Raw genomic sequence first — 27,891 nt, 5'->3', positions numbered from 1 at the left:
TCCAAGTAGGTCTCATGTTTATTGAAATATCTCAAGCTTAATAAATGTGATGCACGTGGCTCTTGCTGTATCACATACCCTCACAACTGCTAAGTCAGTCACTTTGGATTCCTACAGAAATTTCCTTTCAGCACAGCAAGGTGAAGCAAATGTGGCTGCTATAAATACAAAGCAACTAGGAATCGCAATTGAAATATCATGAACCACTTTTTCCTTAAACAATGCCTGAGGATTCCCTGAGTCTGAATTAGGAAAAAAAAAAACAAACTCACTCTAATTTATGACTTATGCATCTTTCTGCAACTTTTTTTTTTTTTTTTTTTTTTTTTACAAAAAAGTTTGCCTCAGTTTAAAAAGCACTATCTTCTATGCCATGTAGAAAAGGCTTTTTAATCCCATTGCAATTACTGACAGAAATCTGGATTGAATCCAACCATGGCACAGAAATTATCATCTGGACTGAGGCAACTGACTCTGGAGATTGTTCATACATCTACATTTGGCATGGAACTTTTGTGCAATTCAGAGGAGCCAAAGTCCTCTGCATAGTCAATGGAAAGAGCAAGGCACCTATACCACAGACAGTTACAGCTCCAAAGGCAGACCCCTGCAGCAGACGTGAATCCTCTCCCCCCATTAAATGGGGGCTTAGCCCCACATTGAAGTGGAAACTGAGACAAATGGAAACGGCCATTAATACTGCCAGGCTTCACCAGGGTGTTGTAGGGTTCCTGAACACAATGGTGGCAAGCACTGTATAAGCAGTGAAGAAGTGAACAGATCTTCAAAGCAGCAGATGATGATGAAGGGGAAAAGTCCATGCAAATTACATCACTCGAGCTATAGATTTAATGCTTTGGCTCTTCCCTTGCCAGTAGTATGCTGGGGGAGCTTGTTTTCTACTGGTCAGTGCAAAGAAAACAAAACACAAGTGTGTTACATCATTCTCCTTGAAAACTATAGCCTATTGACAAAGCTAACTGAAAGTGGTATTTCTTTTAACAGCTTCTCTTGTTCCAGGAATCTGCAAGGGCAAATAACAATCCTTATCCATAGTTGGTATGTGAAACATGAAAGGCTTCAGGGACACCATTAACTCAAGAAAAATGCAGCAATCAATCAGTCCCAAAATAGGCGATTTCAACTGACAGTGGTGATCTTCTCTGGCTTCATGACAATTCTCCTGGGCAATATTGGAAAAGAAGGTCATCTGATGTAGCTAGCTTATAATGCAATGGCCAAAACAATAACACAGCAAAAAGTCACCAAGTGCTTTTTAAAGTACCAGCACCAAATGGGTCACTGCAGTACAAGGAGTACTTCTGAAAGGTACTCAAAAATGGCAATGTACTAAGAATGGCAGTGGTTTATGTACAGTGAAATACTTATTGGTTTAATTGTCAAGCATCTGAGATGCTGAATGGACTAACTTGTCTTTCAGACATGTCATTAATTTTATATGCACATGACATATTCCTTTTGTGCACAGTCACACTGCTGGTTTGGTGTTTGTTTTTTTTTTTTGAGTACCATGCCACTGTGTGCAAAATCAGCAGGATATAATGAGGATTTCTGCAGGAGAGAGAAATAATATTGAGAAAAACAGCCATATATGAATCCAATTCAGTAGTCATTGCTGGCATTTTAAAAATGCATCATAAATAAAAAAATGTTAGCATTATTGCCAGAAAAGCATACGTTCCAAAAAGATGAATTCCTAGTGAACCAATACTCTGAAATACCATGTTGGTTTAGAGATATTTCCTAATCATGTTAATTATTTCATTATACATGCGGTAAGGTGCATCAAGGCCCCAGATGAAATCCAAGTGTTCCCATTCTGGAATATTTTTGTGGTAAACCAAGTTTGTGATCTGAGTGAGCAGCATAGCAACATCCTTTGGGTCTGCCAGCCAGTCCTGTCCACCAGTCCACACTGCTGTTGGTACAGTCATCTCTTTTATTTTGTAGAAAGGGGGAGTAGACTGAGAAGGGGGAAAGTGAAAACAAAAGCATTAGAAAGAATGAGTCTTCATGTGTGATACTCCACTGCAGTGCAACATACTAGCAAATGCAAGAAGAGTTTGTGAGATTCTCATTTTCTCTTCCTTTCTTGGGCAGCTAGACATGGAGTCCCCACTCAAAAGAAACGTAACTCCAAGAGTCCTGCAGTATTTTAGCACGCACAACAGTAAAGATGTGGTTTAAGAAGTTTACAAGACAGCAGGGTAGCAGAAGTCTCAGAGAACGCATCCCATTCAAGTTATTTCTAAACCTCAATCAAATACTGAAAGTGATTCCTACTCTGAAAGTGTGATACTGCAATATTTCCCAGTCACTAAAGTGACAAGGAGCAAAACATTCTTAATATTGCACACAACAATTTAGAGACAAACATGCATGGAGATTAAACAAACTGAAGATAAGCAATACACAGGAACTGACATTCTGTGCCTTATTGTGAGAAGTGCATTTCACATGAGGGTTCTCATGCTCTAGGCAGGCAGGACCCCCTTCAAGAAACACACAAGTGCCATCACAACTTCATATCCAACCATGGGCTCCACAATGACTTAGGACTACCTCAGAGCTCTATAGTCCTGTCTTTTTTTTTGGGGGGGAAGGCAGATCTGCAGTCTGGTTACTGGGTAACACTACTGGAACTGTAGCGTGCAGCATAAATATAACACCTAGAGAAGTGCCCAAGGACTTTTTTGTGACATTCAAGAACTATAACATATCTGTAAAAGATGTCTACCTGGTTGTAGTGAGCCATATTTGCAGCCTTGCTTCCCCAGTCATAAGCTTTGAGTTCCCCAGTCTTCACAGCCTAGAAATACAAAAATATTCACACATACAGCAACTGCAACACTTCTATTGCTGCAATAAAAAAGTGTAGGTCATCTGGAGAATTGGCAGAGGCAACTGACACAGTTGGCAACAGTGAAATGATAAGTATTAATGAAGACAAGTGTCACTGCTTTGCCCAGTGTCACAGGAGTGGGAAACATTAAGAGTCGGTAGCATTAGACTTTGTCCCTTGAGATTTCACACTCTTTCATAGCAACAGTAGGAAAGATTAAGGAAAACAGATTAGTGTACCCAAAGCCAGGGTGTGGCAGCTCCATGCTTACTTCTGAAATATTTACCTTGCTGTCCAAATGTATATGAACACAGCATGGAGCCTTCTTAGAAAAAGTCTACTCTGTATGATTTAACCTATCATTTTTCAGAAACAGAAGTCTATATAACAGGGATCGGGGCAGGGGGGGAATATTCTTCACAAATTTCTTTCCAAGCCAGCACTTGAACTGCTGTGTACAGCAGAACATGTTGTTTCTGAATTGGTGACCAAGTCCAGCTACAAGATCACAAGTAGTGATGACCACTGATTCCATAGCAAATGTCTTCTCTTATTTGTCAGCCTGCTGAGCATGCTTCAGGCACAATAGCATCACAGGCATGAAATTGTGCATTGAGGTGAAATTCAAAATACACTAATAAAATATAAAATGAAGCCAGAGTAGAACAGAATAGAAAGCCTGCTGCTTTTCACTGGTAACCAAAACAGGGTTTGCTGAAAGGGAGCAAATACTTGTTACAGCATCTCTCTGAGTTAAATTATTCCATTATATTGTTTGTTGGCCTGAAGTACTTACACTTAGCATATCTTCAAAGAAAGAGGGGAGAGGGGTGAGCTACCATTAAGTCAGTATCATCAAAGCAGCAGCAGTGAACAGCTGCTGTTCTGACATTTGGTCATTCCAGAATTTCACTTGGGCTACGCTGCATATATATTTTTGTCATTTTATTCCATTTAAATATCAGAGATGTCAATATCCTGCAAACAAGCTAGAGTCATGCACATTTGAGATTCTGGAAACTTTACCTGGCTCCAGTGGATCATGTTTTGTACAGATGTCCCTGCAGGGCAGTGTGTTGAATACACATCCACTCGGCTCTGCAACAAGATAATTAACATGTTTTACTCTTCATAGTGCAACAGTTTTATCCATTATTGCTTCTTGAGCAACTAACAGAAAATTTCCCACTCCTCTTAAAACTGTTACAAACGAAAGTTAACTGGAGTCATACATACAGATGAGGTAGAAGGTTCAAATGTTTGGGGGATTAATTACAATTAACTGCAGAACTTTAAGCTGAACTTTAAATCTAGTAACGATATCCCTTAAGCACTTTTACACATTCAGAATATGTTTTTTTAAAAGTTCTAGTATTGTAAAAATTGGGACCACATTAACTAATATATAGATGGACCTCTGGAGAAACCTTACATCTAAACTAGTAGCTGTCAGCCCAAAGTGATTCAGAACAAGTACAAAATACCCAGGGGAAACTTAAATCCTAGCAGAAAAAATAAATATTATCTACCCTTCAAATCATGAAAACTGTATGTGCTGGGCAAGAAAGCATCAAAAACCTGCACTTTCACCTTGATATAAAATACAAAAGATGTACATTTTTGCACACAGAATGGTGAAAAAAATAATGCTAATTCTATCTCACTCCAATAAAAAAAAAATTCTCAGCCTTCATCCACCTGTGGGTAAACTGATACCAGCTTCTACTGATTTCAGGAAGTTAGAAACACTTTAAGAATCATTATGAAAACAGGTGATCTCATGCCAGTTGCTGTTAGCTAGCTTTTAGATAACAAAATAAGTCCTACAAACAAGTCCATTGTAACTAGGACCACAGATGAAGCCATCAGCAGGGTCAGAAATTGGTCTCAGAGAAAATAATAGCACACATCCACCAAGAGACCACAAAACTTCAACAATTCTGTTGAAAACTATCTTTATTCCTCACTTCCTTGCAAAAGGAATTAAATACTTGCACTATCATATTAATTCACTTCTCTTACCCACTTCCCCAACAGATCTAAAAGAATGTATTTTAGCTTTCCAGTAACATTTTAAAAGGTTAATTCTATCCATCCCAACTGGGCAACTAATCTATACCAAAGAAAGATATTCATCCAAACTCAGTATGATGAAGAAGGCATTAGGGGTCTTCTAATTACACATAAAGGACAATCAGTACAGTGATACACAGTCAATACTGTGTTAGAGTTCACAATAACTTAGCTATTAAAAGTCACCAGAACATACCATATTCAAGTTTCTCTCATTAAAACCACACAGAAGAAAGAATATGTTGCCGCAAAGGTCATCAAGTATTCTGTGGGTGCAAACATGAGTAGCAAGCCACTTCAGCAAAGAATTCTGAGGGAGGAATTGTTTCTTTCCAAACATGTCCTACAAAATAACAAACACATAGGACAAATATGTAATTGCATAGAATGACCTGAGTTTAGTTTTTATACTACAACATTCTTGAGTTAATTATTTCCATTTGCACCGGTGACAGGTATGTCATATGAAAATGAGTTATCTCCTTATCAGTCTTGTTTTACAGTCCAGTGGGAAGGTCACAGTTAGCGCTTCTGCCACAACAATGCAGTCCATTACTCCCACAAAAAGTACACGGGAACTGGGACAACCTTTCAAGAATTCCAAATCTGACCTCAAATTCAAATCAATTTTAAGTTCAGTACTTTACAAGAATACCATACAGCTTCTTGTCATCAGAATGGTTTAAGGCTAAAATATGCTAAGCTGTGTTTGCTAATGTTAAATGGTTTCATAATTGCAACCTCCTGTCTTCAAACCACCTAAGAAAAACAAGTTGCACAAGCTGTGGCAGCCAATTCCTCTTGATGTTTTTTTGGGTTTTGTTTTTTGTTGTTGGTTGTTTTGTTTTTTTTTAATACAGAACCACAGAATGATCACAGAATGGTAGGGGTTGGAAGGCACCTCTGGAGATCATCTAGTCCAACCCCCCTGCTAAAGCAGGATCACCTAGAGCAGGTTGCACAGGATCGTGTCCAGGTGAGTTTTGGATATCTCCGGAGAAGGAAACTCCGCAAGTTTTTAAAACATCCAAGGATTCAAAAATAGCCTACTGAGAACTTCCTTAAAAGCAACACAGCTCTTTAAAGATATGCCTGACCTATGGGTTTGTCACTGTCATACACTTCTGCACTCCAGTTTTTTTGCAAGTCACCATGAGAATCAAGTTCCTCAGCACAACATGAACATCTGCACAGGGCACTGATCAGCTACTGTTCTCATCAAAGTTCCTTATGTGAGCAACAGGAGATCACAATTGTTAGTATCGCTTTTATGTTAACTGCCTTTGGAGCAGGGAACTAATAATGCAAACAGACACACATTAAATCTGTACAAGGTACATTAGAGAAGGATTTATCTCACAGAACAAACAGCTCTGTGTGGGAATCGCCATGGGTGGTTGAAAGAAAAGCAGTGGTTAAAAATGACAGCACAGCAGGGTGTTCACAATGTCTGACTTCAGGCACTTACTGCAGCCTGCCAGTCTGCCTACATGCCCTTCGATGCTAATGGAGAAAGGTAAACTCCTCCAGAGGATGATTCACAGCATCTAAATAAAGCTGCTGCTCTTAATCATCTTCTGAAGGATCCTCTTCCACTATAAATGGTTAATTGTGAAACAAATCTGTTAAAGTTCATGACAATTCAAAAGTATTCTGTATAAAGCTATCATATGACTCTTCAAAAACAGACCAACTATCTAATTAATCATGTGATTTCTGTAGCTTAAATACTAGAAACATGTAAATGGAAAACATAATAATTTTATTCCATCCATCCATGAAGTCGTAATTGTAAAATACTACTTTAAACTGATGCAAATTGTCTCATTAGACAGTAATAAAGCCAGAGAAGCCACTGCTGACTCCCATAGCATTATTACCAAAAAACTGGCACAGTGTTCTTGTTGAACATGTTAATCCACAGCTATTAACTTTCTTTGCTATGCTGTTTTCAACTAGAAAGGGGGACAACTCATTTGGCCTTAAACATTTACACTCAAATACAAACCTTGAGTAGCAGGTCAGGAAACACTCCCAATTTTGCCAGAGGGCTAGTGGCAAACTTGACTGTAGCTACTGGTGCCAAGGCAAAGAACATTTTGATTTTCTTAGCCAGCTGTGGCAAAGTTGAAAAAGCAATGAAAGCTGTAAATAATATGAGAATAGTTAACAAACCTCACTGACACAAGTTAGATGAGAATTTTACCTGGCAGTGATTCTATAAAATCTAAGATAAAGTGTGCAAAAGTATTTTAAGATTAATAGTTTGACTGTTTAGGATCAGTTTAGATATTGTAAATTAATCTAGTTACTACAGAACACAAATTAAATGAGGCAAATCAGAAGGATTTGTTTTCTTCTTAAAAACAAGTTCACGCTAACTAACCCAACACTCTCCTAGCTCCTTCTATTTGCAGGCCTGAAAGCAACCCAGCCAGGCTTTACATACAGAAAAATATTCTGGAAGTGGGAATCTTTATTCCACGTATCTGATGATTCTCATTTTATTGTGTGGAGTCCATCAATTTATTTTAATATAAACTGTACTGGTGACTACCTGTGACTTCAATTTATCATTTCAACAGCTTCCCACTTTAAGTAAACACAGAAGGGTTAAGTCTTTTCATTTTAATGTTGATGAATATTCCAGGAAGCAGCTAAAAACCAGAAGCAGTAGATTTCAAGCCTCCTATTTTTTCATCATTAAACCACATATGTGGAACCTGATACCATTTGAAACACAACATATTCTAACAAATGCATCTCTTCACGTACCCATTGTGGTGCCCTGTGAATGGCCAATGTAAAAGACTTGTTTCTGGCCAGTTTTCTTCAAAATAAAGTCCACTGAGGCTGGAATGTCATACTTAGCCATTTCATCAAAGCTACAAAGCAAAGACAAAACATCAGTTGTGTAAGTAAAGTTATCAGTGTGGAACAGCTGCACAGAGCTTTACTGTACTGCAGATGAGCTGTTTGGACACAAAGAAAAGCTTCCTTAGGATGAAGCAGAACACTCTGGTGATTGAATCTTCACACTAAGCACCAAACAAAGCAATTAACGTTCTACTGACCACCTATGAAGGCTGTCTCAGGACACTATACTGACCGTAAAACTCCCCTTTACTGCCCCTACATATGTGCCAGCACATGGAATCAGGAAAAAAAAAAACTTATACATTCACAATGTGACTAAACTGAGATGATGGACAAAGAGAAGAAGAGAAGCCTGCTTGTAAACAGGGTGTGTAGTTCCTCTAGTTTCTCTAGCAAGATGAGGATACCTGAAAACCCAGAATTCTTCTTGCTTCACTGTGAAGTGTGTATGTTTCCTGGACCAGGTGTTCCCTCTGCTGTTTCCCAGCCATACATCATAGCCAGCATCTGCCAGCATAAAGCCGAGGCTGTTGTAATCCAAATTTGTGATCCAATTGCTAGCATCTGCAAGCAAACCATGCTGCAGAAATACAGCAGGCCTTGGACCTGAAAAATAAAGCATTTATCATAGCTTCCTGTTCATCTGGAATTAAATGCCTAAGAATTCAAGTAAGTTATTGAAAGTCTGCTTTAGATTTGCACTTTGAATATTTAATCTACTTGATTTAATCATAGTGCCATGAAATCACATTTTCTCAAAAAGCTACGTTTTATCATTAAGAATTTTAAACTAGCAGCTCGTTGGTTTCCTCATTAGAGGAAAAGACTTCTTGAAGTTCAGAACAGACAGCAAATGTGCAATAAGCCAACATGAGAAAAGCAGGAACTACAAGAAAAATACAGGTAGCCTTTACAAGTGTTTCAAGCTCACAAATACTCAGAAAAGTGGCCCAAACACAGAGACAGGCAAACTACTTAGGACCCTTGTCCTGCCCCTGAACCTGGAGAAGGCATATATGTGCTATTGAGATCTTTGCTTTCCAGGTAAGACAATGCCAAACTAGGGTGCTGAACTGTGGAAATTTCTGCAACTGGTACTGATATTATCTCTACGCAACTCCCTTCCATCACCAAAGCCCTGGCGGAACCTGAAAAGCAGTACAGGTAGCCCACGAGGGAATCTCTATTTCAAAGGAATTTCTCCCCTTGACTTAAGTAGTTAGAAGAACCACAGTCAAGACTCAGCTGGAATTTAGGAAGCCTTTCTCCTCACTTCCCCATCCTGATAAAGGGAAATAACACCTTTATGTGGAATATAGATTAAAAAAATTGACGGTTCCTGCTTCTACACAAAGAAAATAACATGTAATCCTTGAGGAGGAACGTGGCCTTCAGAAAATCCAAAGAGCTGCCTCTAGATCTCACAGTAGCGCAGGTGTTTGGGGTTTTTTTTCTGCTTTAATAACAAATCTGATAACATGCTAACTTTAGCTCAATGCCAGAGATTACTCAGGAATTTACCTCCTCCGATGACACATCATTCTACTACAATACTAAACTCACACAATACTTCCTCCATTGATAATTTAGACTTGGATCTTGCAGCAGAAACAGCCAAATCACAACTGTTTCAACCACCTACACCTTCTGTTCCAGGTCACGTTCGCAAGTGTTTGCTGCGAGTTCCAAAATCCAAGTTAGCAATATTCCTCCCTCCTGGCAACCTTTACACCTGTGACAAGGACCCTTGTCAGTGCCCACTTTAACAAAATGGGAAAAAAAATACGTTGTGGCGTACTGTCCCTGCAATCAGCGCAAATCTCCAGCAGTGCCAAACTGGAGACAGTACAGTTCAACACTACTCTTCACTCTGCTGCAGTAATACTTCATTCCCGTATGAACAGTGCGCAGGATTTTCAAGCCCAACATTAAATTTATTGTCAGTAATGTTCGCTTTTAGCTTTGGTATCTTCTTTCCTTTTACTAAACTCAGATCAACCAACTTCTGATTTTTTGAAGAACAGGCTCTCCTCAAGCTGCTACTTGCATGATTCATAACACAGGAAGAGGTAAACTGTTCAACTGCTTTAATGCTTTCTGTTCTCCTACTAGCCTCCAATTTCTGCCAGTTCCTTTTTCACTTTACCAGTCACCAGATCTGCACATGAATTGCACAATCATATGACAAAATGACTTGAACAATAATAATTTTGTATCACCTCTGATCCTAAAAAGCCCAGGGGTTGGAATAAGAAAGGCAGGTCCTTGAGCTACCCTTTCCACTATAGAACATTTTGTTCTCTTCACTGCACCCCTAAGAAGTTGAAGACAGACTTACTTCCATGCCCTTCTTACCCATGCTAAGCAGCTGGTTTAGATTTTTGGTTAATACTAAAACCAAAAATCATTGATGTTTTGCTTTTAAGTTCTCCAGACATTTCCCTTTTTTTTTTTTTTTTTTAAAGCTGAAAAACTGTAAGTCTTGTTCCAAAACATCATGTGATACATAATTCCAAGAGATGCTATTCACATTAAGCAGGTATTGCAAAAGAAGCATTATGGCATATATACGCTAAGTCAGCAGTAACACATCATCGGTATCTTTCTGAGAAAAGATACCAAGTCTATAAAAACTGAAGATCAACATGAACTTTGAAATCTTCATTCTTTTAGGAGATCGTACTTCCCCAAATGTGCTCAGTAATCCTTGTTTTTAAAATTAAAGCACTTTGCAAAACATGAACTTGGGGTCGAGGGTTTGGCAAAGGGAATGTGCAGAATTCCCACAGGTCAGGAAACTTGTTTGCTTATGTCATCGATGAAGGATTCGACAAAATCAACAGGTACAAAGGCAGCCTGTCTTTTTCCTGTGGGCTTCTCTGAAATTCTTAAGTACAAAAGACACCTGCCAGGTTTGCCTGGCCTCGTCCATGCACTGATCTTTACACACCCACCTTGCAAGAGACAGCGGGCAGTGCAAACATCCTAACTCATACAAAACCAACAGATAAGGTCAGGAAGACTGTTGCTTGGCCTTTGGCAGAGGAGAGGGTTTTTCCACAGGTCATCTTCATACCTGTGGCTATAGGACAATCACTGATTTCTTTTGTGAGCTCCATGTTTTTACCTCTCATCCTAGGTTTTTTTGGTCCATTCGGTTCTGAGGCAGTCCTTAGAATATGTACAGTTTCTATGCAAACAGGCTGCTGTTGTACACACGTGATTGTCTGTAGGACAATCTTTTATAAGGGGTGGCAACAAGATTGATACCAAATTCAGACATTGCTGTTCAGATACACTGTTAATTCCATAAGCAGTGTACAAAGATAGCAAGGCAAAGGCTGCGTGTGTCTCCTCTTCCACATACATTTGTCTCATTTTTAAAGCATTCCACCATTCAGTCCTTGCAAAAACTTTTGCCCATGTTGCTCCCTTAAGTTCCAGCTTACATTGCTCCATCCTTCCTTTCCCCTACCTCCTCACCTAGTTTTATACCAGCTTTCGAAGTAATTCTTACAGCTTGTACCAGTGCTCTGGTGGCACCTGCAGATGCTCCTCCCAGTCCCCCTCCAAATCACAACCTGGTCTGGACTGCCTGCTGTCAACTACCTGCTAGATATCCTAAATTGCAATATATTTTTAAATGTATTGTACTCAATATGTTCTGAAGGGATTTTATCTTATTATATTGTTTTACCTATTTAAGCAGCTGCGTAAAATATGACACCCCAGTAGTATGCAGCATTGGTCTGGCTTGTACCTTACTGCAAAGGGAGCTTCAGAGAGGTAAAAATTAAGAATGAATTCTTACTTTATGCAGAAATCAGTCAGTAATTATTTTGTGAACATTCTAGTGAGAACTCTTGTAGTTTAGTTATTTTTCACCAAGAGAGGCATGAGAACTGTCCCTAATTTTGAAAATGGTCAGGAATTTTTAACAAAATTATTTGTTATAAAGAAGCACTTTTTAAAATGGGGTTTGAAATAACCCAACAATGTTACAATCAATCTCTTTTCAAGAGACTTTATTACTTAAAAAACCTCCAACAAATCTTAACACTTATTTTCCACTTCCTAGAAAATCAAGGCCTCTAAGCCCCTCAAAAAAACCCCAAAACAAACAACCAACAACAAAGAGCTTGTATTAATGTCACAAAAAGGCAATGCCAGGAAAATATAGCTTTCTAACTCCTTCTCCCTTCCTTTACTCAAGTCACTCTACATGTGCCTAATCTATTTTGGCCATAACATTCACCAGCGAAACATTCTAAGTGCATTGGTCATATAGTCTTTCATCTTTTTCTGCATTTTTACAGAAGCAAAAGTTTTATAAATCAAAAAGCTTTCTTGTGACTTCCCATTTTTCCAAGCAGATATAAATCTTACCTTTGCTCCTGTCACGGCCTTTTCTTCCATAAGGGATTCTGTTAACAGAAAGGATATACCCATCTTCTGTTGTCACTTCGTACTCCTCACTAGGGTATCCCCTGAAGGTAATAATTTGACTCTGAAGAAAGAAAAGAAACCACCTTGGAGTCAGACTGCCAGCCTCCTCAGTTCATTAACATGTGCAAAGTACTCTGGGTTCCTTCCAAAGATGGCGATGTGAAATTAAAGGATGTGGAGGAATGTGCTATACTACCTACCTATTTGATGCAGACAGGCTTTCTTATGAGACTTATCCCAGTATGGAGTCAGGAACTAGCCAGAGCACAAATCTTATCCTAGGAATTTGGGAGGACTCGTTAGCCTATCCCCATCCATCATATTAGTTACTCACCTGCTGCTTGCAGCGAGAAAGGAGATTAAAGTGTTGAAAAGGAGCTTATGACAACAGGGCAAAACACCGAGACGTGGATTTGGCAGACAAAAATTGAGACTGACTGCTCCCAAAGAAAGCAGTACCTTCCAGTAACAAGCACATGAGGACAACAAAAAGCCACTGGCACCACAGCGGCACAGGGAAGAAGAGAAAGAGGGAAGAATTCATCTCTCCTAAAGAGAAAGGCTCCTTTAAGGACGTTTCAGATCTATATCTAAACTTTTTGCCTAATTCTCTGTTATACAAAGGACACAATCATGTTTAGGCCATGTGCTGAAATAAACCAAAACCACAGCAGCTTTAAAACACTAATGTCACACTCTTTACATGGGTGAGCTGCTGACATTGCCACCTCAGCTCGTAGTTTCATGTCCCATTTCTTACTCACCTTTCTCCTCAAACCTTATGTCTCTTGCAGAGCTTTTAAGTGACTTTGCTGACAAGCCAAACAAGAAAATAATAAAACCCCCTACACTTGTTTAATACTATGATTTCATTAATAGATTTATCTCCCATCTCTTCTGTCTTGCATTTTATGTTATTTTCTTTTGATGCAACTCCATTAGGACAGAGAACTTACCATTTAATTGGTTTTATGACACTAACTGTGCCTTGAGAAAATGTAAGAAATGCAAGACATGATGGCAAGCTGCCAGGCAAGGAAGAGAAGGAGCATTTAACTAAACATGCTATTTCTTTTAAATATATCTTTAATCATCCACAGTGATATTAACATTCCAAAATGACTTTAAGGCTAAGTTCTATTCAAATGGTATTAGCCTTAGACTAAATGACTACTTTCAGTCCTCAAAATGATACTTAGATGATACCAACGACTCAAGCACTTCTTTTCTTATAGACCTTACGCATTTCAAGCTTCAAGTATCTTCTCGCACTTGCAAAAAATGGCACAGATGGGGCAGAGGAAAGAGGAACTAATACCAGTTACTAACAGCAACTATTTTCTGTAGTTGGCCATTGCAGCAGAAGGAGGATAAAGTTAAGAGAGTAAATACCAAATGGGAAGAAAAGCCGTAGTGGGTACAAACACAGGAGCATCATTCTAGCAGCACAAGTACCCTTCATCAGCGTGCTCTTTTCTAGCAGCTAAGCAAGAGAGTGACCTGACTCTAGCAAAAGCACAGGTCTGGATCAGAAAAGGAAGGAGGAGAAGAGAAAGACGACATGTAAGCAGAGGGCGTAAGCAGCAGCGGGCTGACCGCTGGCCAGTACCCGAAGCGTCCCGGGGCTGAGGGCGGGAGGCTCGCACCCGAGGAGCCAGAAAGGGGCCGCACGCCGCCGGGACCCCTCTGCTCCTCTCCTCGCCCCGCTGAGACCCCGCGGCCACACCCGGTGACAGTCTCGGGCACTTTTCCCGCCCCACCACTCACGATGTTCATGTTCGTTTCGGGGTCCACATTTCTCCTCCCTCTGGCCAACGCGCCCGAACCGGAGATGCTCTGCAGCAGCAAAGCGGCGACCACCAGGCCCCGCATCCTGGCCCTGCGGGAAGGAGGCGAGAGACCCCGGCTCTGCCGCGACGGAGCAAGACCCAACGTTGCTGCAGCGGCAACGAGCGGGCCCCGCCGAGCCTTATGTGCCGCCTCCGCGGGGCGCCGGGGCCGGCACCGGACCGCGTGACAGGGGCGGGGGCGGCCGCCCGGCTGACAGGGCGAGGACGGGGCCGGCCGCGGTCCTGTCAGCGGCGGGGAGGCAGCCGCGGGCCGGAGGCGTTGTCCAGCCCCGAGCGGCTGAACGAGCGCGGCCGGCCCCTCCGCACGGCACTGCCGGGCTGGGCGCCCGGGTGTGTCCCGCACCCCGTCGCGCCTCCCCTTTCGGGTGAGTGCGGACCGGCGGAGCCGCCCGGCAGCGGGACGGCCCGCCCTCCGCGGAGAGCTGCTGCCGCGCGGGGACCGCCCTGCGCCCCCGCCCGCCGGCGCGGATGAGCGCGGCGCGGCAGGAGGGAGGGCGCTAGGCCGGCGGCGCCGCTCAGGCCATGCGGCGCGGCCTATCGGCGGCGGCAGGGGCCGCCCGGCCCATCCCGCGGGGCGGGAACCCGCCCGGAGGCGGTGGCCGCCGACCCCCGCGCAGCCCCCCGCCGCGGGCCGTTGTGGCCTCTCCCAGCAGCCGGGCCCCCTCGCCCGACGGGGGTGCGCGGCCTTGGGCTGCCTGAGCCGGCGTGATTCAGCGTTTCTCAAGTAATACGTGTGTAGATCCCCCTGCCCCCCCGTACTCGGTCCTCGGAAATCTTTCAGCCCCGGAACGGCTCCCATGATCTTCGCTTCCCAGCCCTTCTCGTCTTCTGCGTCTGCTCCTCATCTGAAATCTCCAGAATCCTCACAGTGCCGCCCTGCGAGAGTGTATTCTATCTTCTGCCCCGACCCCGCCGCAGAGCCCGCCGCAGTCTCCAGGGAGCAAGCAGCAGCAAGGAGAGAGGGAGCCTCGGCCGCCACGGCCTCTCCCCGCCGCGGGAGCGTGGCCGGGGGCTGCCTCCCCCCCGTGCTGAACACCTGCGCCTCGACAAGAGCCCGTCCTTTGTAAGGACCGCAAAGCGTTGTCAGCAATCGCTGTTACTCTTACACGGACAGATCATCTATCTATCATCTTTGAGCATAGTCTAAATACATAAAATCTAATACAAGTGGGCTTAAGTTACATGCAGGTGCACAGTTCCAGCAGGGTTATCATCAGCTTCCTGCGAACCTGTTTTATCTTCATGCTCTGAGGCAGCTAACTGGCAGTGTATTGCATATCCATAATTTCCCAGAGAAGCGTGTCTGTGGTCAGGAGACGTGTGACCAGGCTTGCAAAAACTTGGACCAAATTCAATCCTCTAATATAAATATTCCTGTTACTATGTTCGTAGTAGTATCTTCAGACTAATACAGAAACCTGATGTAAAATACATAGTGGTAGAGCAGGAGTGCATTAAGAGCAAACATGTTTCTGTTTATTTAGAAAGCATTAAGATTTTAATTGAAAAATCACTGAAGTTTTGATAGCATCCCCTTGTTTTGATACATGGATACATCACTCGATACAAGTGACACTATGCAACCCTTTGCATTCCTGGATCCCATTTCTTCAGGTTGTTTTGTTTTAAAGAACTTAGGTAGCAAAAATATTGCTTAGTGATTCACTTGGATTTTCAGTCAAATTAATTACAGGGTACTCTTTCCCCCTAGGAGAAAGACCAAGTTATAAAATGCCACAACTGCTGCTGTCAAGCATAGTAATTATGTGCTAAACTAGGCTAAATCGAAACCAGCATAAAATAGGAAATTTAAAGTGGATCCTGTCATTTACTGTGGTGTAATTAATTTACAATATTTTAATAATGAAAATTGCATTTTAGGCAATTGTTTGGCTGGACTAATGCTACCAGGGGAGAATTCTTTGTCAGCAGGTATCCATTTCAGCTCCAAGGAAATGTACGGCTATGGGTTTTCTCCCTAAAATGGAAAGATATTTTTGAAGCCACTCCCAATTCTTGTATACGTACAGAACACTCAAGTAAACAAAGTCTTTGTATTCAATATGAATGCAGCTATTGTTTCCAGCCCCTTTCTGCACACGTGCTTTCCAAGAAGCTCTTGCATTTGCTGCTGTGCAATGCAGCTCTCCCTGATACTGGCCAGCCCAGCTGCAGCTTTCCCCAAAGTGAAAGCAGCAGGGCTGTAGAAGTATTTCCAAATTTCCCCGTGCTGTGCCAAGCAAGTTACAAGGATGGCTGCAGAAAAGCATTGCATACCTATTCTCTTAATTTCACTTACTCTATTTTAAGAGCTTTATTCAATAGGCATTTGTGTCAAGCCAAAGCATGTAGACGCAACTAAATTTGTAAAAATGTGGATACTAGGGCAAATTTTTACATTACAGAAGGAAAATTCCTGCATTTTCCCATATGTACCAAGCTAGGTACCAAGCAAACCAGACACCTGGGACAGAAACAGACAAGAAATCCAGATATTTACTGGCATAGTAAATAATTAGTGTCTACCTTTGATGTTGGCCTTGCAGAAACCTTTTAAATACGTATTTGTATAACTACCTGAAAACTTTATTTTCAATAAAATACATGAATCTATAGATACCCTCATCCTTTTTGCTTCCAAACTCACTGCCTCTATTCCCCGCTTATCAAATGCCTGATTGCTAGAAGGTTACATGCTACTCAGAGTAGTAGCTGCACTAACCTTTGTCTTGAGCTCTGAAACGTCAGCTCCAACAAAAAAAACACACACACAAATAATTTAAATTATATATGAGAGATGTGTGCAGTACTAAGGTTCTCCAACTTCTTGTAGAAACCAGAAGCTCTCCTATGCAATACTGTTTGCTCTGTTGTGTTTTTAAAAGAAGAGGAAAGGGAAAAATAAAATTTTATAAGTCAGAAGCTAAAAGTCTTGAAAACATACAAATAAGCAGTCAGTTATTATATATATTTATAAACAAAAAATGGAATACTGTTAATTCTTGTCTCTAATTGCAGAGATTGTACACGATGGCAGCAGCAGCAGTTCTGAGGCGATAATGAGGTTTGATATAAATGACTTTCTGGCTTGTTAGGACAGAGGGAGAACCTTGTGCATCCTCCACTAAAAACCTCACAAAACGAGGGGAGCTGACACTGTCATATACCAGGAACAATGACAAGCCTCGTGAGGCACCCTTGTATGCACTTTTATTTGCTTATTCTTAAAAAATGAGGGGAGGGAGGCTCAAATTCTACAGATATTATTTATGGAAGGACATTAGACAGTACTCAATTAAACATATTTCTTAACAAGATGCTCTCACATTTTAAAATGGCATGGATTCAAGAATGGAGACAGGTTCTGTGATGTTAATTTAAGAATCAGGTTTATGAGTAAAGAGCAAACCTTATATAGATAAGTAAAGACAAGAATTTTTTTGTTAGTATAATGAAAAAGTCTAATGCAGGAATTATCATTAGAATAGATCTAATTATTACACAAAGAGAATAATAATGCAGTTAAAATACTTATTTACAGAAAAAGCCATAATAATAGCAATATTATGGTTAAAATTATTACATCTGAATTTATATAGTGCCATTTATGTATGTTAGATACATTTTTTTTGATTTCTTTGTTACCCCTAAAATCAACTGTGCCAGCAATTTCTCTATTTGACTGTATCTAATTTGTTTCACTTTCATTTATCTTTGCACAGTACAACTGCAGTTTTACATAGCACCAATAAGCAGTTGTTCTAGGTTGGGATGAGATATTTAGGACTCTAACACAATGACATAGCACAGAGAAATACAGGTCTGGTGCAATAGCAGAGACCTCGCGATGTGGAGATGCAGGATGGGACATAGAGGAGTGCAGGCACAGGGCAATAATACGTGAATGTTATGCGGATGACACAATACCAATGAAGCAGAAACCTAAAGCCTGGTGCAAACTTGTGCAAAGATGCATCAGCAGAGGCAGGAGGGGGAACGACCCTTCCCGAGCCTATGCATGTGTCCTGGTTTTGGCTAGGATGGAGTTTATTTTCACCAGAAGCCAGGATGGGTGACCCAAACTGGCCCAGGGGGTATTCCATACCATACAACGTCATGCTCAGCACAAAAGAGAGCTAGTTGGGGAGGGGCGGCGTGGCTCTGGGATGGTCTGACTGTCATCGCATGAGAAACTGCATTGTGGCTCACCCCTTTTGTTTATTTTAAGTACTGTTGTTATTTCCCTCTCCTTTTGCTGTCCCAGGAAGCCATCCTTATCCCAACCCACGAGTTTTACCTTTTTCTCTGATTCTCCTCCCCATCCTGCCAGGGGGCAGCGAGCAAGTGACCTCCTGGGGCTCAGCTACAGGTAAACCATGACGGCATGATGGCCAGGTCAGCCTATACTAGCCTGAAATATTGTCCTTATCATAGATGCCTCTGGATTTGAACAAAGTAAACGGCGGGAGCTGTTAGGAGCCACATTCTCCACAACATAATGTAATGCATGGCATGGAGCCAGGCTGAAAATGCATGGCATGGAGCCAGCTCAGTGACTCAGAAGTTTCTATTACCCTGCTCGCGGTTGTTTCAGCTTCTGCAGATTCAGGCATAAGCTGAACTTTCAGTTTCTGGTTCCCGTTAAACTCCTCACAGATCACATGAGGGCTAGAACGCATAAAAGGGAAGTCGTAACAACAGTGAGCAGCACTCACTTGGCTTTGAAGCTACCATAAGACAAGTGAGCAGAGAAGGAAAACCATGAGGTAAGTGAGCAACCCAGTCTCTGAAAGATGCTTTTTTGCTATGCCATGGGAAAATAATGCTTATTATTTACATAAATGTAAGCAGTGAGGGACTTTGGGGATCCAAACAGCAGAAAATATTTTACAGAATATTTACAGGAAGGATCAAAATAAAATAAGGATGCTATTGAATATTGTAATGTTATTGCTTCTCCAACAAGGGCCAGTCTCCGTGAACGGAACTGACAGTCAGAAAAACTGTCTGCATGCAGTTCAGGGATGAAATCCAGGCTGTAGCTGGCGCCCAGCCAAACGAGCGACTGGCACCGATGCATTTGAGAATTTACTTTCTGATCTTTACTACTGTGAGGACCAGCAAACAGGGCAGTGCAGGCTCTGGGCTGCAGCTTAATGCTTAAGGGGGGGTAACACACATGCAGAGAGGCGCACGCACGAACGCTCAAATAGGGCAAAGTCAAGATGTTTATGGCAACTTTGGAAACTGCATTTACCAGTTATGTGTTAGGACTAAGCTAAATTGTATTTAATCTGCATCACAAACCTCTTTTTGTGACATTCATGAATATTCATTTTCCACACATGTCTTTTCATTAATTACTCTTCACTGTTGTTTTCAGCCATAGACATTGTCATGGTTGTCAGCTGAGGCAATGAAAAAAACAACACGCATTTAATTTTGAATTGAATGGGACTACCTAAGTGCTTCAAGCTATTCCTGGTGATTTAGGAGCCAATCTCTGTTACGTGGTGTTTACCTGTAGCCAAAGTTTTCTACCAAGATGATAGTGACAACAACAGAAACTTACTTTCACTTCCCCTTCATACCAGAGGAACTGTAGTTACCTCACGTAGAGCTTTCAAAACAGGAACTATTGTAACTACCAATCAAAAACATCAGTTAGGCAGAGGAGATTATTTGAGAAAGGCAAAGAAGTCTGTCAGACAAACTTATGCATTAACAGCATTTCTGAATACCGTTTCTTCCTGACCTTCCTCCAGTACTTCCGTGTTAGGTGGTTAGGGGGGAAACATGCATTCAGTGTCACTTTCCCCAGTGTCCTTCCCACGGTCCCAGAACCTTTATCTATATTTTGGGAGAAGTTTTTTTATTTGATCACCTCTTTTGGATGGGCTTCAGCAATTATTCCCAGCAGAGGAAATATGTTCCTGAGGCCCAGAGGTCTGCCAGCTTTACCATAACGACTAGCCCTCCTCTTTTTGACATCCAGACCACCAGCTCTATTGCTATGTAAGAGGTGCCCTCATACACTGGGAAGGAGAATTAGTAAAATAACTATTCGGCTCTTTAGACCTATGGCTTCCTATAGCTTTGTCTTGTATGAAGTATTGTTGACTAGTGGCACCAGCTGAGGTATTGCCCGCTTTTGAAGTACATCATGCCTGGTTTAAAAACAAGAGTAGCAAAAAGCAAATGGAGTATAAGTAAGTCTTTCTTTGATTTCTTTTAGTACGATTTCCAAGAATTCCTTGGAGAGCTCCCTGCGGCAACTAGAATGTCATTTTACATGGGATTTGCAGAAGCAGGATGTGGATCTCGATGACCTAGAGGAAACAATAGGTGATCAGATTGAGTTTTTAATGAAAGCCAACATCACAAATTACAATCTACTATCATATGTATGCCATCTAAAGAATATGAATGAGGAAGCCCTGAGGAATCTCCAAAAAGCTGAAGAAGAAATTAAAATAAATCATCCACATGAAATTGCCAGGAGAAGTCTTGTTACCTGGGGAAATTATGCCTGGATCTATTACTACATGGAGAGATACAAAGAAGCTCAGACCTATGTGAGCAAAGTGGAAAACAGCTGCAAAAAGCTTTCAAGTACTGCTCAATGGAAGATTCAGCTTCCAGAGATCTATGCTGAGCAAGGATGGGCATTATTAAAGTTTGGGGGAAAATACTACAAAAGAGCAAAGAATTGCTTTGAAAATGCTCTGAAGAGTGAACCCAATAATCCAGAATTTAATGCTGGCTATGCGATAGCAATGTATCGTCTAGAAGATTTTTCTCACAGACAATGCGAAGACGTAAGCCAGTCCCTCAAGCCCCTGCAGCGTGCAGTGGAACTGAATCCAAAGGATACTTTCGTTATGGCATTACTTGCATTAAAATTTCAGGACTTCAATAAAGTTAATGAAGGGGAGAGATACATTGAAGAAGCAATGCAGAAAACTCCTGATCTTCCTTATTTACTGCGATATGCTGCCAAATTTTACAGAAGGAAAGGAGAAGTGGACAAGGCACTGGAGATTTTGAAAAAGGCCCTAGCAGTGACACCAAAATCTGCCTTTTTGCATCACCAGCTAGGACTCTGTTACAGAGCAAAGCTGTTCCAGTTGAAAAAGACTACAAGATATCCACCTCAAGACCAAGTGGAGGAACTCATCGAACTTTCCATTTTTCATTTTGAAACAGCGACTGAGCAAAAGACAAAGTTTTTTTCTGCCCACATTGACTTAGCAAAAATGTATGCACAAGCGAAGAGGTATGAAGAAGCAGAAGAGAGATTTCAGAAAGCATTTCAGATAAATATTCTATCCTATAATGATAAACAAGAATTCTTCTACCATTATGGCAATTTTCAGTGTTTTCATATGAAATCAGAATCTGAAGCTATTAGGTATTACACAGAAGGGCTGAAAATTGATGAAGATTCTTATGCAAGAAATAAGTGCATAGATGCTCTGAAGAAATTGTTGGAACGGAGAATTCAGAGAGGTTTAGGAGATGCAGCAGATTTTGGTACACTTGGACTCATTCACAGTCTAAGTGGTGAGAAACATGAAGCAATTGAGTGCTACGAGACAGCCCTTGCATTGTCTCCTGACAATGAGAATTATCTGAGTGCATTATGTGAGCTAAGGCTTTCCATCTCAAGCTAAAGCTCCCAAAAATCCTTCACATCAAAACAAAACCCAAGCCCAAGGACATTTCAATAGACTGTCTAAACTTTATTCTTTTTTTTTTTTAAGGTTGAAGTTATAACCGGATGAAACATTTGTTTGTTCATTCACCAGAAAGCATGCTTGGAAAGATTAAATAATAGCCGAGCTATCTTAGTCTTCAACGCTAACGTTGGTATAAAGGTTGTGTTTAAGTGACTATCTGTAAAACACAGAACTTCTAAGCTGGAAATCAGATCTTACCTTCTACTGAGAAAAAGATAAGGGAATTCTATTGTAGTATTTTTCCTAAGTACTTGAAAGGCATGCTTGTACACACATGGAATTTCTGATGCTTTTTCAAATATTTTAAAAATGTCTTTTTTAGTGTTTAGAAGAAACTTTTGTTGAAGATTTGTTCTGTTTACTAACTTCTATGTTGTTTAACTATGAAAAACAACTACTGTTTGGCTACTTCACTGGAAAGCTTACAAAATATGTATTATTGTTGTGAACTATTAAAGAGCATTACATCCATCAACTGTTGCTTCTGGTACCTCTGCTGATGAATCCTTGTGTTAATAGATGAAGGAAAGGGAAATGGCCATTTGAAAAAGTAATAGGGATAAAGTTTTGGCAGGATATGCAAGGGTCGGGAGATGGCCTCATTTATTTTCCCAAACTCTCAGCAAGTCTGGCTTCAGAGGTGTTGCACCAGAGAATTAAACTGTGCACAAAACAACATCCGTCTAGTTTACCCAAAACTGCACTCTCAGGAACTGCTACAGCAAACGTCTGGAGAGAAAGAAAAGGCAGTCTTTGAGATGCCAGAGAGATGGCTATCTGTGGCCATGCTTGTGAAACAAGCCAGGGATAGAAAGCACACACAAGAAAGATGCTCTAGCTGCGTGCAGCGCAGCTAGAGCAAAGAGTTGCATGAGCACTGGAGAACAGGGCAGCAGAATGCAGAGGGCTGGTGGGAGAAGGGGTGGGTGCCCACAGCGTCTATGTAAAAGGAAGAAAGGTCTGAAAGGACAGAGAGAAGGTGTGGTGGAGGTGATTGTTTTCAGATATCCAACTAAAAGTCAGTATTCTTTACAACAGACTGACCTAATTCCACACTATCATACCTTGGTATAATCATAGAATCATTTTGGTTGGAAAAGATCATCAAGTCCGTGATAGTCTATAATAGATCATGGTGCTCAGGGAAAACTAATGCTGTACTTCCAAAACACTTCTGAGCCCTAGCTAGTAGCACAGAATGAAGCAAACTGGTGACAGAGCCCATCAAGAAGGATGCAGACTTTTGTTTCCAGGCATCCTGGAGCATTCCTGCCCCAAAAACAGCTGTCCCATGTACAGATAGGATGGCAGGCCTGAAGGAGTGTAAAATAATACTGAAACATCAAGAAACCTCTCCCCTCCCAGCAGTTCCTCAACAAAAATCTTTCTTAATACAAGCAACAGCAATCAGGAGCTTAACAGGGTACATCATACAACCACACCTTCTTCCTAAGAAAGGGCTGGGGCAAAATCCATCCTTGTTTTCCAGCCACTCGCCAGCTTTTCTCTTACAAAGGTGACTCTACCCACTATGGAAAGAGTGGGGAGGGACGAGAATAGGAAGGGCTGCGAGCAGGACTGACACACCACTCCTGAAAGGAACCACATTAGGCTTGAAGTCAGGAAGCCATGGTGACACACCCTGCCACCAGGGCCTCTCCTGCCTCTCTCGTGGAAAATGGATCTTAGAGAAATAAGGAGCAGCAGTAAAGGATTTTGAGAAAAAACGTGAGCCTGAACTTTTATGAAGAGTCAGAGCAGGTCAATCTTCACCACAGCAAAGAAATTCACTGTGAGGCGTAGTGATGCAAGACATCTATTCACCGTGCTTTACCTTCTTCAGGCTGTGGAGGATTGCACTGGACCGCAGTACTACCCGGGGACGCTGTGTGCAAACACTGCCTTCCAGTTCTTGCCTAGTCTTGTAAATGAGGAGAAATGTTATTTCCCACAGGGTGGTGCTGCTGCATTGCCTGGCGTGGCGGCGCAGGGAAGAGCCTGAGCCTGAGCAAAACAAAACGCGCATTTTGCAGCATGTAATGGACGAAACCAGAACCACACAGAAGCTGGACCCCGCTCAGTTTGCTCCCAAGTATGAACACATCACTGGGGCCTACACTAACGGCGCAGTGGAAAAAAGGAGTGAAGATGACCCTTCAGGAAGTATTCATTTATGAATCAAAAGCACCTTCTAAATTATACAGAAAACTCTACTGGAATACACCAGAATAGTCACTTAGAAGAAAGTACTATTTATTGAGGCGATCTCAACTAAGGACTTTGTTATGCTGACCGTGAAGTACTGTTACAGCTTAACTTAAGGTCTTCTTTCTCACATAAATTTGTAACACTTCAGAAAGCAAATAAGGAATTGTTGTGGCAACATAAAATATATTCACCGTATAGTAGCACAGACAACTTTTGTTTTTCAGGAGATAAATTATCATCTAAGCATGCAGAAATGTTTCAGGCTCAACATTTTCTCTTTTTTTCCTGAAAACAACAGTTATTTTTCTACAGAAGGTACTTTACTTCTCCAATGCTGTTTCACACAATTTTTCAAGGTACAATTTGTTAAATGTTCCAGAGCTGATCTGATAGAAATTCTCACTAGGACATAAGTAATTTCAAAAGAATTAGTATTTCCCCCATTTCAAACCTTATGGAATGGAAACAGATGGGATAACTTCGGCAGTTGTAAGCTGTTTCACTCACACTGAATTCCCATTCACTGCACGGAATAGAGTGTTATCCCAGGCAGGATTCATCTGAGGTAGGATCCATATGGTTTTGTCTTGGACAGACATTGCCCCAGCCAAGTCAGACTACGCTGTCCCGAGAAGCCAGACAGGCTCAGCGGTGCAGCGCTCCATCCAAGCTCTTATCCATCAGTGCTCAACAGAGCTGGTAGGAACATGCAGCGTTAGCCGGGGAAATTGTTCACAGCTAGCCCAGGTATCTCTGCTTACTGCTGCACCGTGCCTTGCCGGAAAATATCCTCTGTGGAGAGCAGCCTGAATATTATCATCTCTGAAAAAAACGTTGCAGATACATAAATATATTTTTTTAAATGGTATTATCCAGAGACTTCAATAATGTGCTGCCTGAAACATTTCGCATGGCAGGATGAAGATGAGCGTTCAGTTTGGGTTGTGTGGACCAGTGGGTAAAAGTTTGGCTTTGAGAACCTGGATTGTATTCCCATTTCTTCGACTTGCAGGTCAATTCTTGTGATGCTTCCTTCCTTCTGTTTTTGAGCAAGGGGGATTCATGACAGGCTGATATTTCACAATGTGTTTTATGAATAGAAAGCATCATTCTGGTATATAAGCTTTTGTCCATTGGCTTAATTCAGAGCAGAAACAGTGTTAGAAAATCCTGAAATAATTCTATCATTTTCTACAAAAGGTCTGTGTATAAAACCAGTTGAAAGTTTTCTGCTGAATTAGATACTTAAAACAAGAAATACTGCCTTAATTGTAAGTTAAACACAAAACAAAAGCCTATGAAAAATATCTCAAAATAAAGAAAATTCAAAAATGCTAATAATGTATTACACAGTATTGTTTACTAGGATAAAATGCATATAGTATTATTCCAATAGGCTTTTATAATATGCAGTTCTGGCACGAACAACTGCTGACGTGTCATGATGTGTAAAAAAACTAATTACATTTTTCTAAAGTAAATGACAGTGGTAATTTATAACTTGTTGGAATAGCTTATCTTCTTTGTAGATCACATATTCCCTACTTTTTGATATAAACTTTTAGCATTAAAAGTTAAAACAATATCTTCATCACTACTAATTAATAAAGCCAATTTTTTTTTCCTCCCAAATATGCATATTTTTCCTAACTCATTAAGAAATACTCATGGATAATTTTTGTCTTTTTTTATGACCATATGTTAAAAATCAAAATTAGGGCCCAGGACTCAATTGCCATGCAGAGCTGAAAAAAAGGCAATGGCATTAGTTTTAAGCAGTTTTGCTTTCCCATCTTTTAATCTGTGGTCTATGCATGTAAGTCATGCTACTGGCTCTGACCACGCTTGTGAAGCAGAGCAGTGAGAAATGCTTTGTTTGAGCGCAGACAACTGAAGTCAAACAATTTTAATATGTTATATTTGAAATATGCATGAGTAATAGAACTACTTGATATACATACTATTCATATATATTAAAAAATGCATTATACCACTATGGCTGTACTCTTGATCTAAATCAAATTTGTGAATATCAGTCTATTTTGCTTTCCCTTCTGAGGCACAGACTGGAATAGGGCACCATGAGTAATCACTGAATACACTGCAGATGATTAACAAAACTACTAGTTCAGCATCGATAACAGTTCTTTAGACTCTGATCAATTTGCTAATGAACAGAATGCAGCTTTATACAGCATCAAAACACAGAAGTGATTTGCATTGCAGAATGTGAAGTTCCTCCATCCCTGACACAGTTTCACTCTGGAAATGTAGAATTATCCCGTTATTTATTAAATCATCACATCAGTAATTTTACCCCATAGAACTACATTGAGTCTATAGTTCCCATGAAGCAGGCAGCTGTAGTATATTCCTCACACAAGTAGCATGAAACCATTGGCAAATCCCAGCTGTTGTGTTCTGGCCATCCAGGACAAGCTCTTCAGTTGGCACAAACGAGTAATTTGCATCATCTGAAGATGCAGCTCCTGGCTCTAAGAAGAGACAGACTTGCCACTGGAATAAGCAGAAGCAACTTTGCCAACATTCCTCTTTACTAACAGCCTGTGGACTGAGCAGTTTCTCAGTCATCTACTTGCACGGACTCTAAATTTTTTCTACAGCTGATTTTACAGGAGGAAGAGGCTTCTGTATTTGGAATAACATGAGCCTCTCCTCTGGTCTCCTGGGCCACCTTTGGGCTTCTTCCAACTAATGCAGCTAAAGCAAGTTTGTCTATCAGCATGCCTAGTCTGGCACAGATTTACTCCTCTTCAGATAGTAGAGGAACCCCAGCACCTCTTCCACCCTCCCAGACAAAGATCAGCTGGAGGATCATACCTGGAATGTCAATGTTTAGAAATTCAAGCTTTAAAGATAACCAGGAGAAAAAAGAAAGCAGCAACCACCTCAAAATTTTGCTGTAAGGTGCTTGGGAAAGTAGGTCTAAAACCATATTTGACATAAAATTGCAACTTATGTACAAAATTCAGGCACACTGTAAAAATTAAAGCTGCTCCAGAGATTCTTTCATCATAAATCAGAGTTTCCTGCCAGATTAAAAAAAAAAAAAAAAGGCTTTGGCATTCGAAAGTTAGAGTTTAATGCAGACCGCAGACTGATAGTTGTGAAGGTTTTTTGGTGGTGTGTGTGATTATTCCATTGAAACATAATAGACCAGAACACCAAAAAGCTTATTTCATTAATACCATTTTTTAAATAATTTAAACTCTATTGTTCAGTTTTAGTAACTGATTACTTTATCGTTTTCTTTTGATTATAGCCAATTATCATCTTTGAGATTACCTACGCAATCGACATACTGCCTTTCAAATAAATCTGTGAACATTTGTATCTACAAACTCTATTTTCAGTCTGGCTTTCTTCTGTTACTGCATTAACCTGACATTGCTGTTGCTGTGCGTAGATTTTAGCCAACTAAAACACAACAGAAAAATCTAATTGAGAGATGCCTTATTTCATAGGAGTAGTATCTTCAACAGCGTAACACTACAAAGCCACTTCCGTCTCAGTCACGGCTGTGCAGTGCTGAATCCCGAACAGCACTTGTCATCTGTTGCTGTAGCTGTTTGTATCCACAGCCAAAAATTCAATATCCTTTTGGTCTAATTCTGCTGTGACAGAATAAGCTATTGCTCCATTTGTCCAGATGTGCTGTTTGGTGCCAGTATCATTGCTGAGTGACTGCAAATGTGTTCTTTTGATTTTCTTTGCTAGTCTTGCAAAGCACAGTAACGTTGAACTAAATATCATAGAAAATCCACACAAGAGGAACGATGCAGTATAGCTGCCAGTTGTGTCCACAAGCCAGCCT

The 27,891-nt window shown here is 41.0% G+C and overlaps 3 protein-coding genes across 13 annotated transcripts in view; 1 reads left to right on the top strand and 2 right to left on the bottom strand.

Moving 5' to 3' along the window:
* Positions 1–14,584, bottom strand: LIPA (lipase A, lysosomal acid type). Of its 2 annotated transcripts, none has more exons than XM_075758305.1 (9): positions 14,027–14,583; positions 12,200–12,320; positions 8,221–8,419; positions 7,712–7,821; positions 6,945–7,081; positions 5,133–5,279; positions 3,890–3,961; positions 2,759–2,830; positions 1–1,985 (listed from the first exon to the last, which is right to left on the bottom strand). In XM_075758305.1, the coding sequence occupies exons 1-9, from the start codon at positions 14,129–14,131 to the stop codon at positions 1,752–1,754; spliced, it is 1,197 nt and encodes a 398-aa protein (XP_075614420.1). In that variant the 5' UTR covers positions 14,132–14,583; the 3' UTR covers positions 1–1,751. The 2 variants fall into 2 exon arrangements, with proteins under 2 accessions (XP_075614420.1, XP_075614421.1); XM_075758306.1 differs by lacking the exon at positions 1–1,985 and adding an exon at positions 2,584–2,663 and having other exon boundaries at positions 14,027–14,584.
* Positions 14,585–18,744: 4,160 nt separating this feature from the next.
* LOC104637295 (interferon-induced protein with tetratricopeptide repeats 5) lies at positions 18,745–22,323 on the top strand. Its single transcript, XM_075758304.1, has 2 exons — positions 18,745–18,875; positions 20,345–22,323. Exons 1-2 carry the CDS (start codon positions 18,871–18,873, stop codon positions 21,780–21,782), a joined length of 1,443 nt encoding a protein of 480 aa, XP_075614419.1. The 5' UTR covers positions 18,745–18,870; the 3' UTR covers positions 21,783–22,323.
* A 1,757-nt stretch (positions 22,324–24,080) lies between these two features.
* The window catches only part of SLC16A12 (solute carrier family 16 member 12), a 38,519-nt gene continuing 34,708 nt past the window's right edge, over positions 24,081–27,891 (bottom strand). For all 10 annotated transcript variants that reach the window (XM_075758300.1, XM_075758299.1, XM_075758294.1 and 7 more), the window contains one exon: positions 24,081–27,889. In XM_075758300.1, the coding sequence (XP_075614415.1) occupies positions 27,627–27,889 (263 nt within the window). In that variant the 3' untranslated portion in view covers positions 24,081–27,626. The remainder of the gene's footprint in view (positions 27,890–27,891) is intronic.

The sequence above is a fragment of the Balearica regulorum genome, chromosome 7, assembly GCF_011004875.1.
Source record: "Balearica regulorum gibbericeps isolate bBalReg1 chromosome 7, bBalReg1.pri, whole genome shotgun sequence".
NCBI classification, from domain to species: Eukaryota; Metazoa; Chordata; class Aves; order Gruiformes; family Gruidae; genus Balearica; species Balearica regulorum.
Note: the sequence above shows the minus strand (reverse complement) of the source record. Positions and strands in the feature narration are given on the sequence as shown.

Coding starts and splice junctions, on each gene's coding strand:
- LIPA (XM_075758305.1), bottom strand. CDS start 14,131: ATGCGGGGCCTGGTGGTCGCCGCTTTGCTGCTGCAGAGCATCTCCGGT. Junction 12,321..14,026: donor CCGAAACGAACATGAACATC/GTGAGTGGTGGG, acceptor TTCTTTCTTCAG/AGTCAAATTATTACCTTCAG. Junction 1,986..2,758: donor ATATGGCTCACTACAACCAG/GTAGACATCTTT, acceptor CCCCCTTCTCAG/TCTACTCCCCCTTTCTACAA.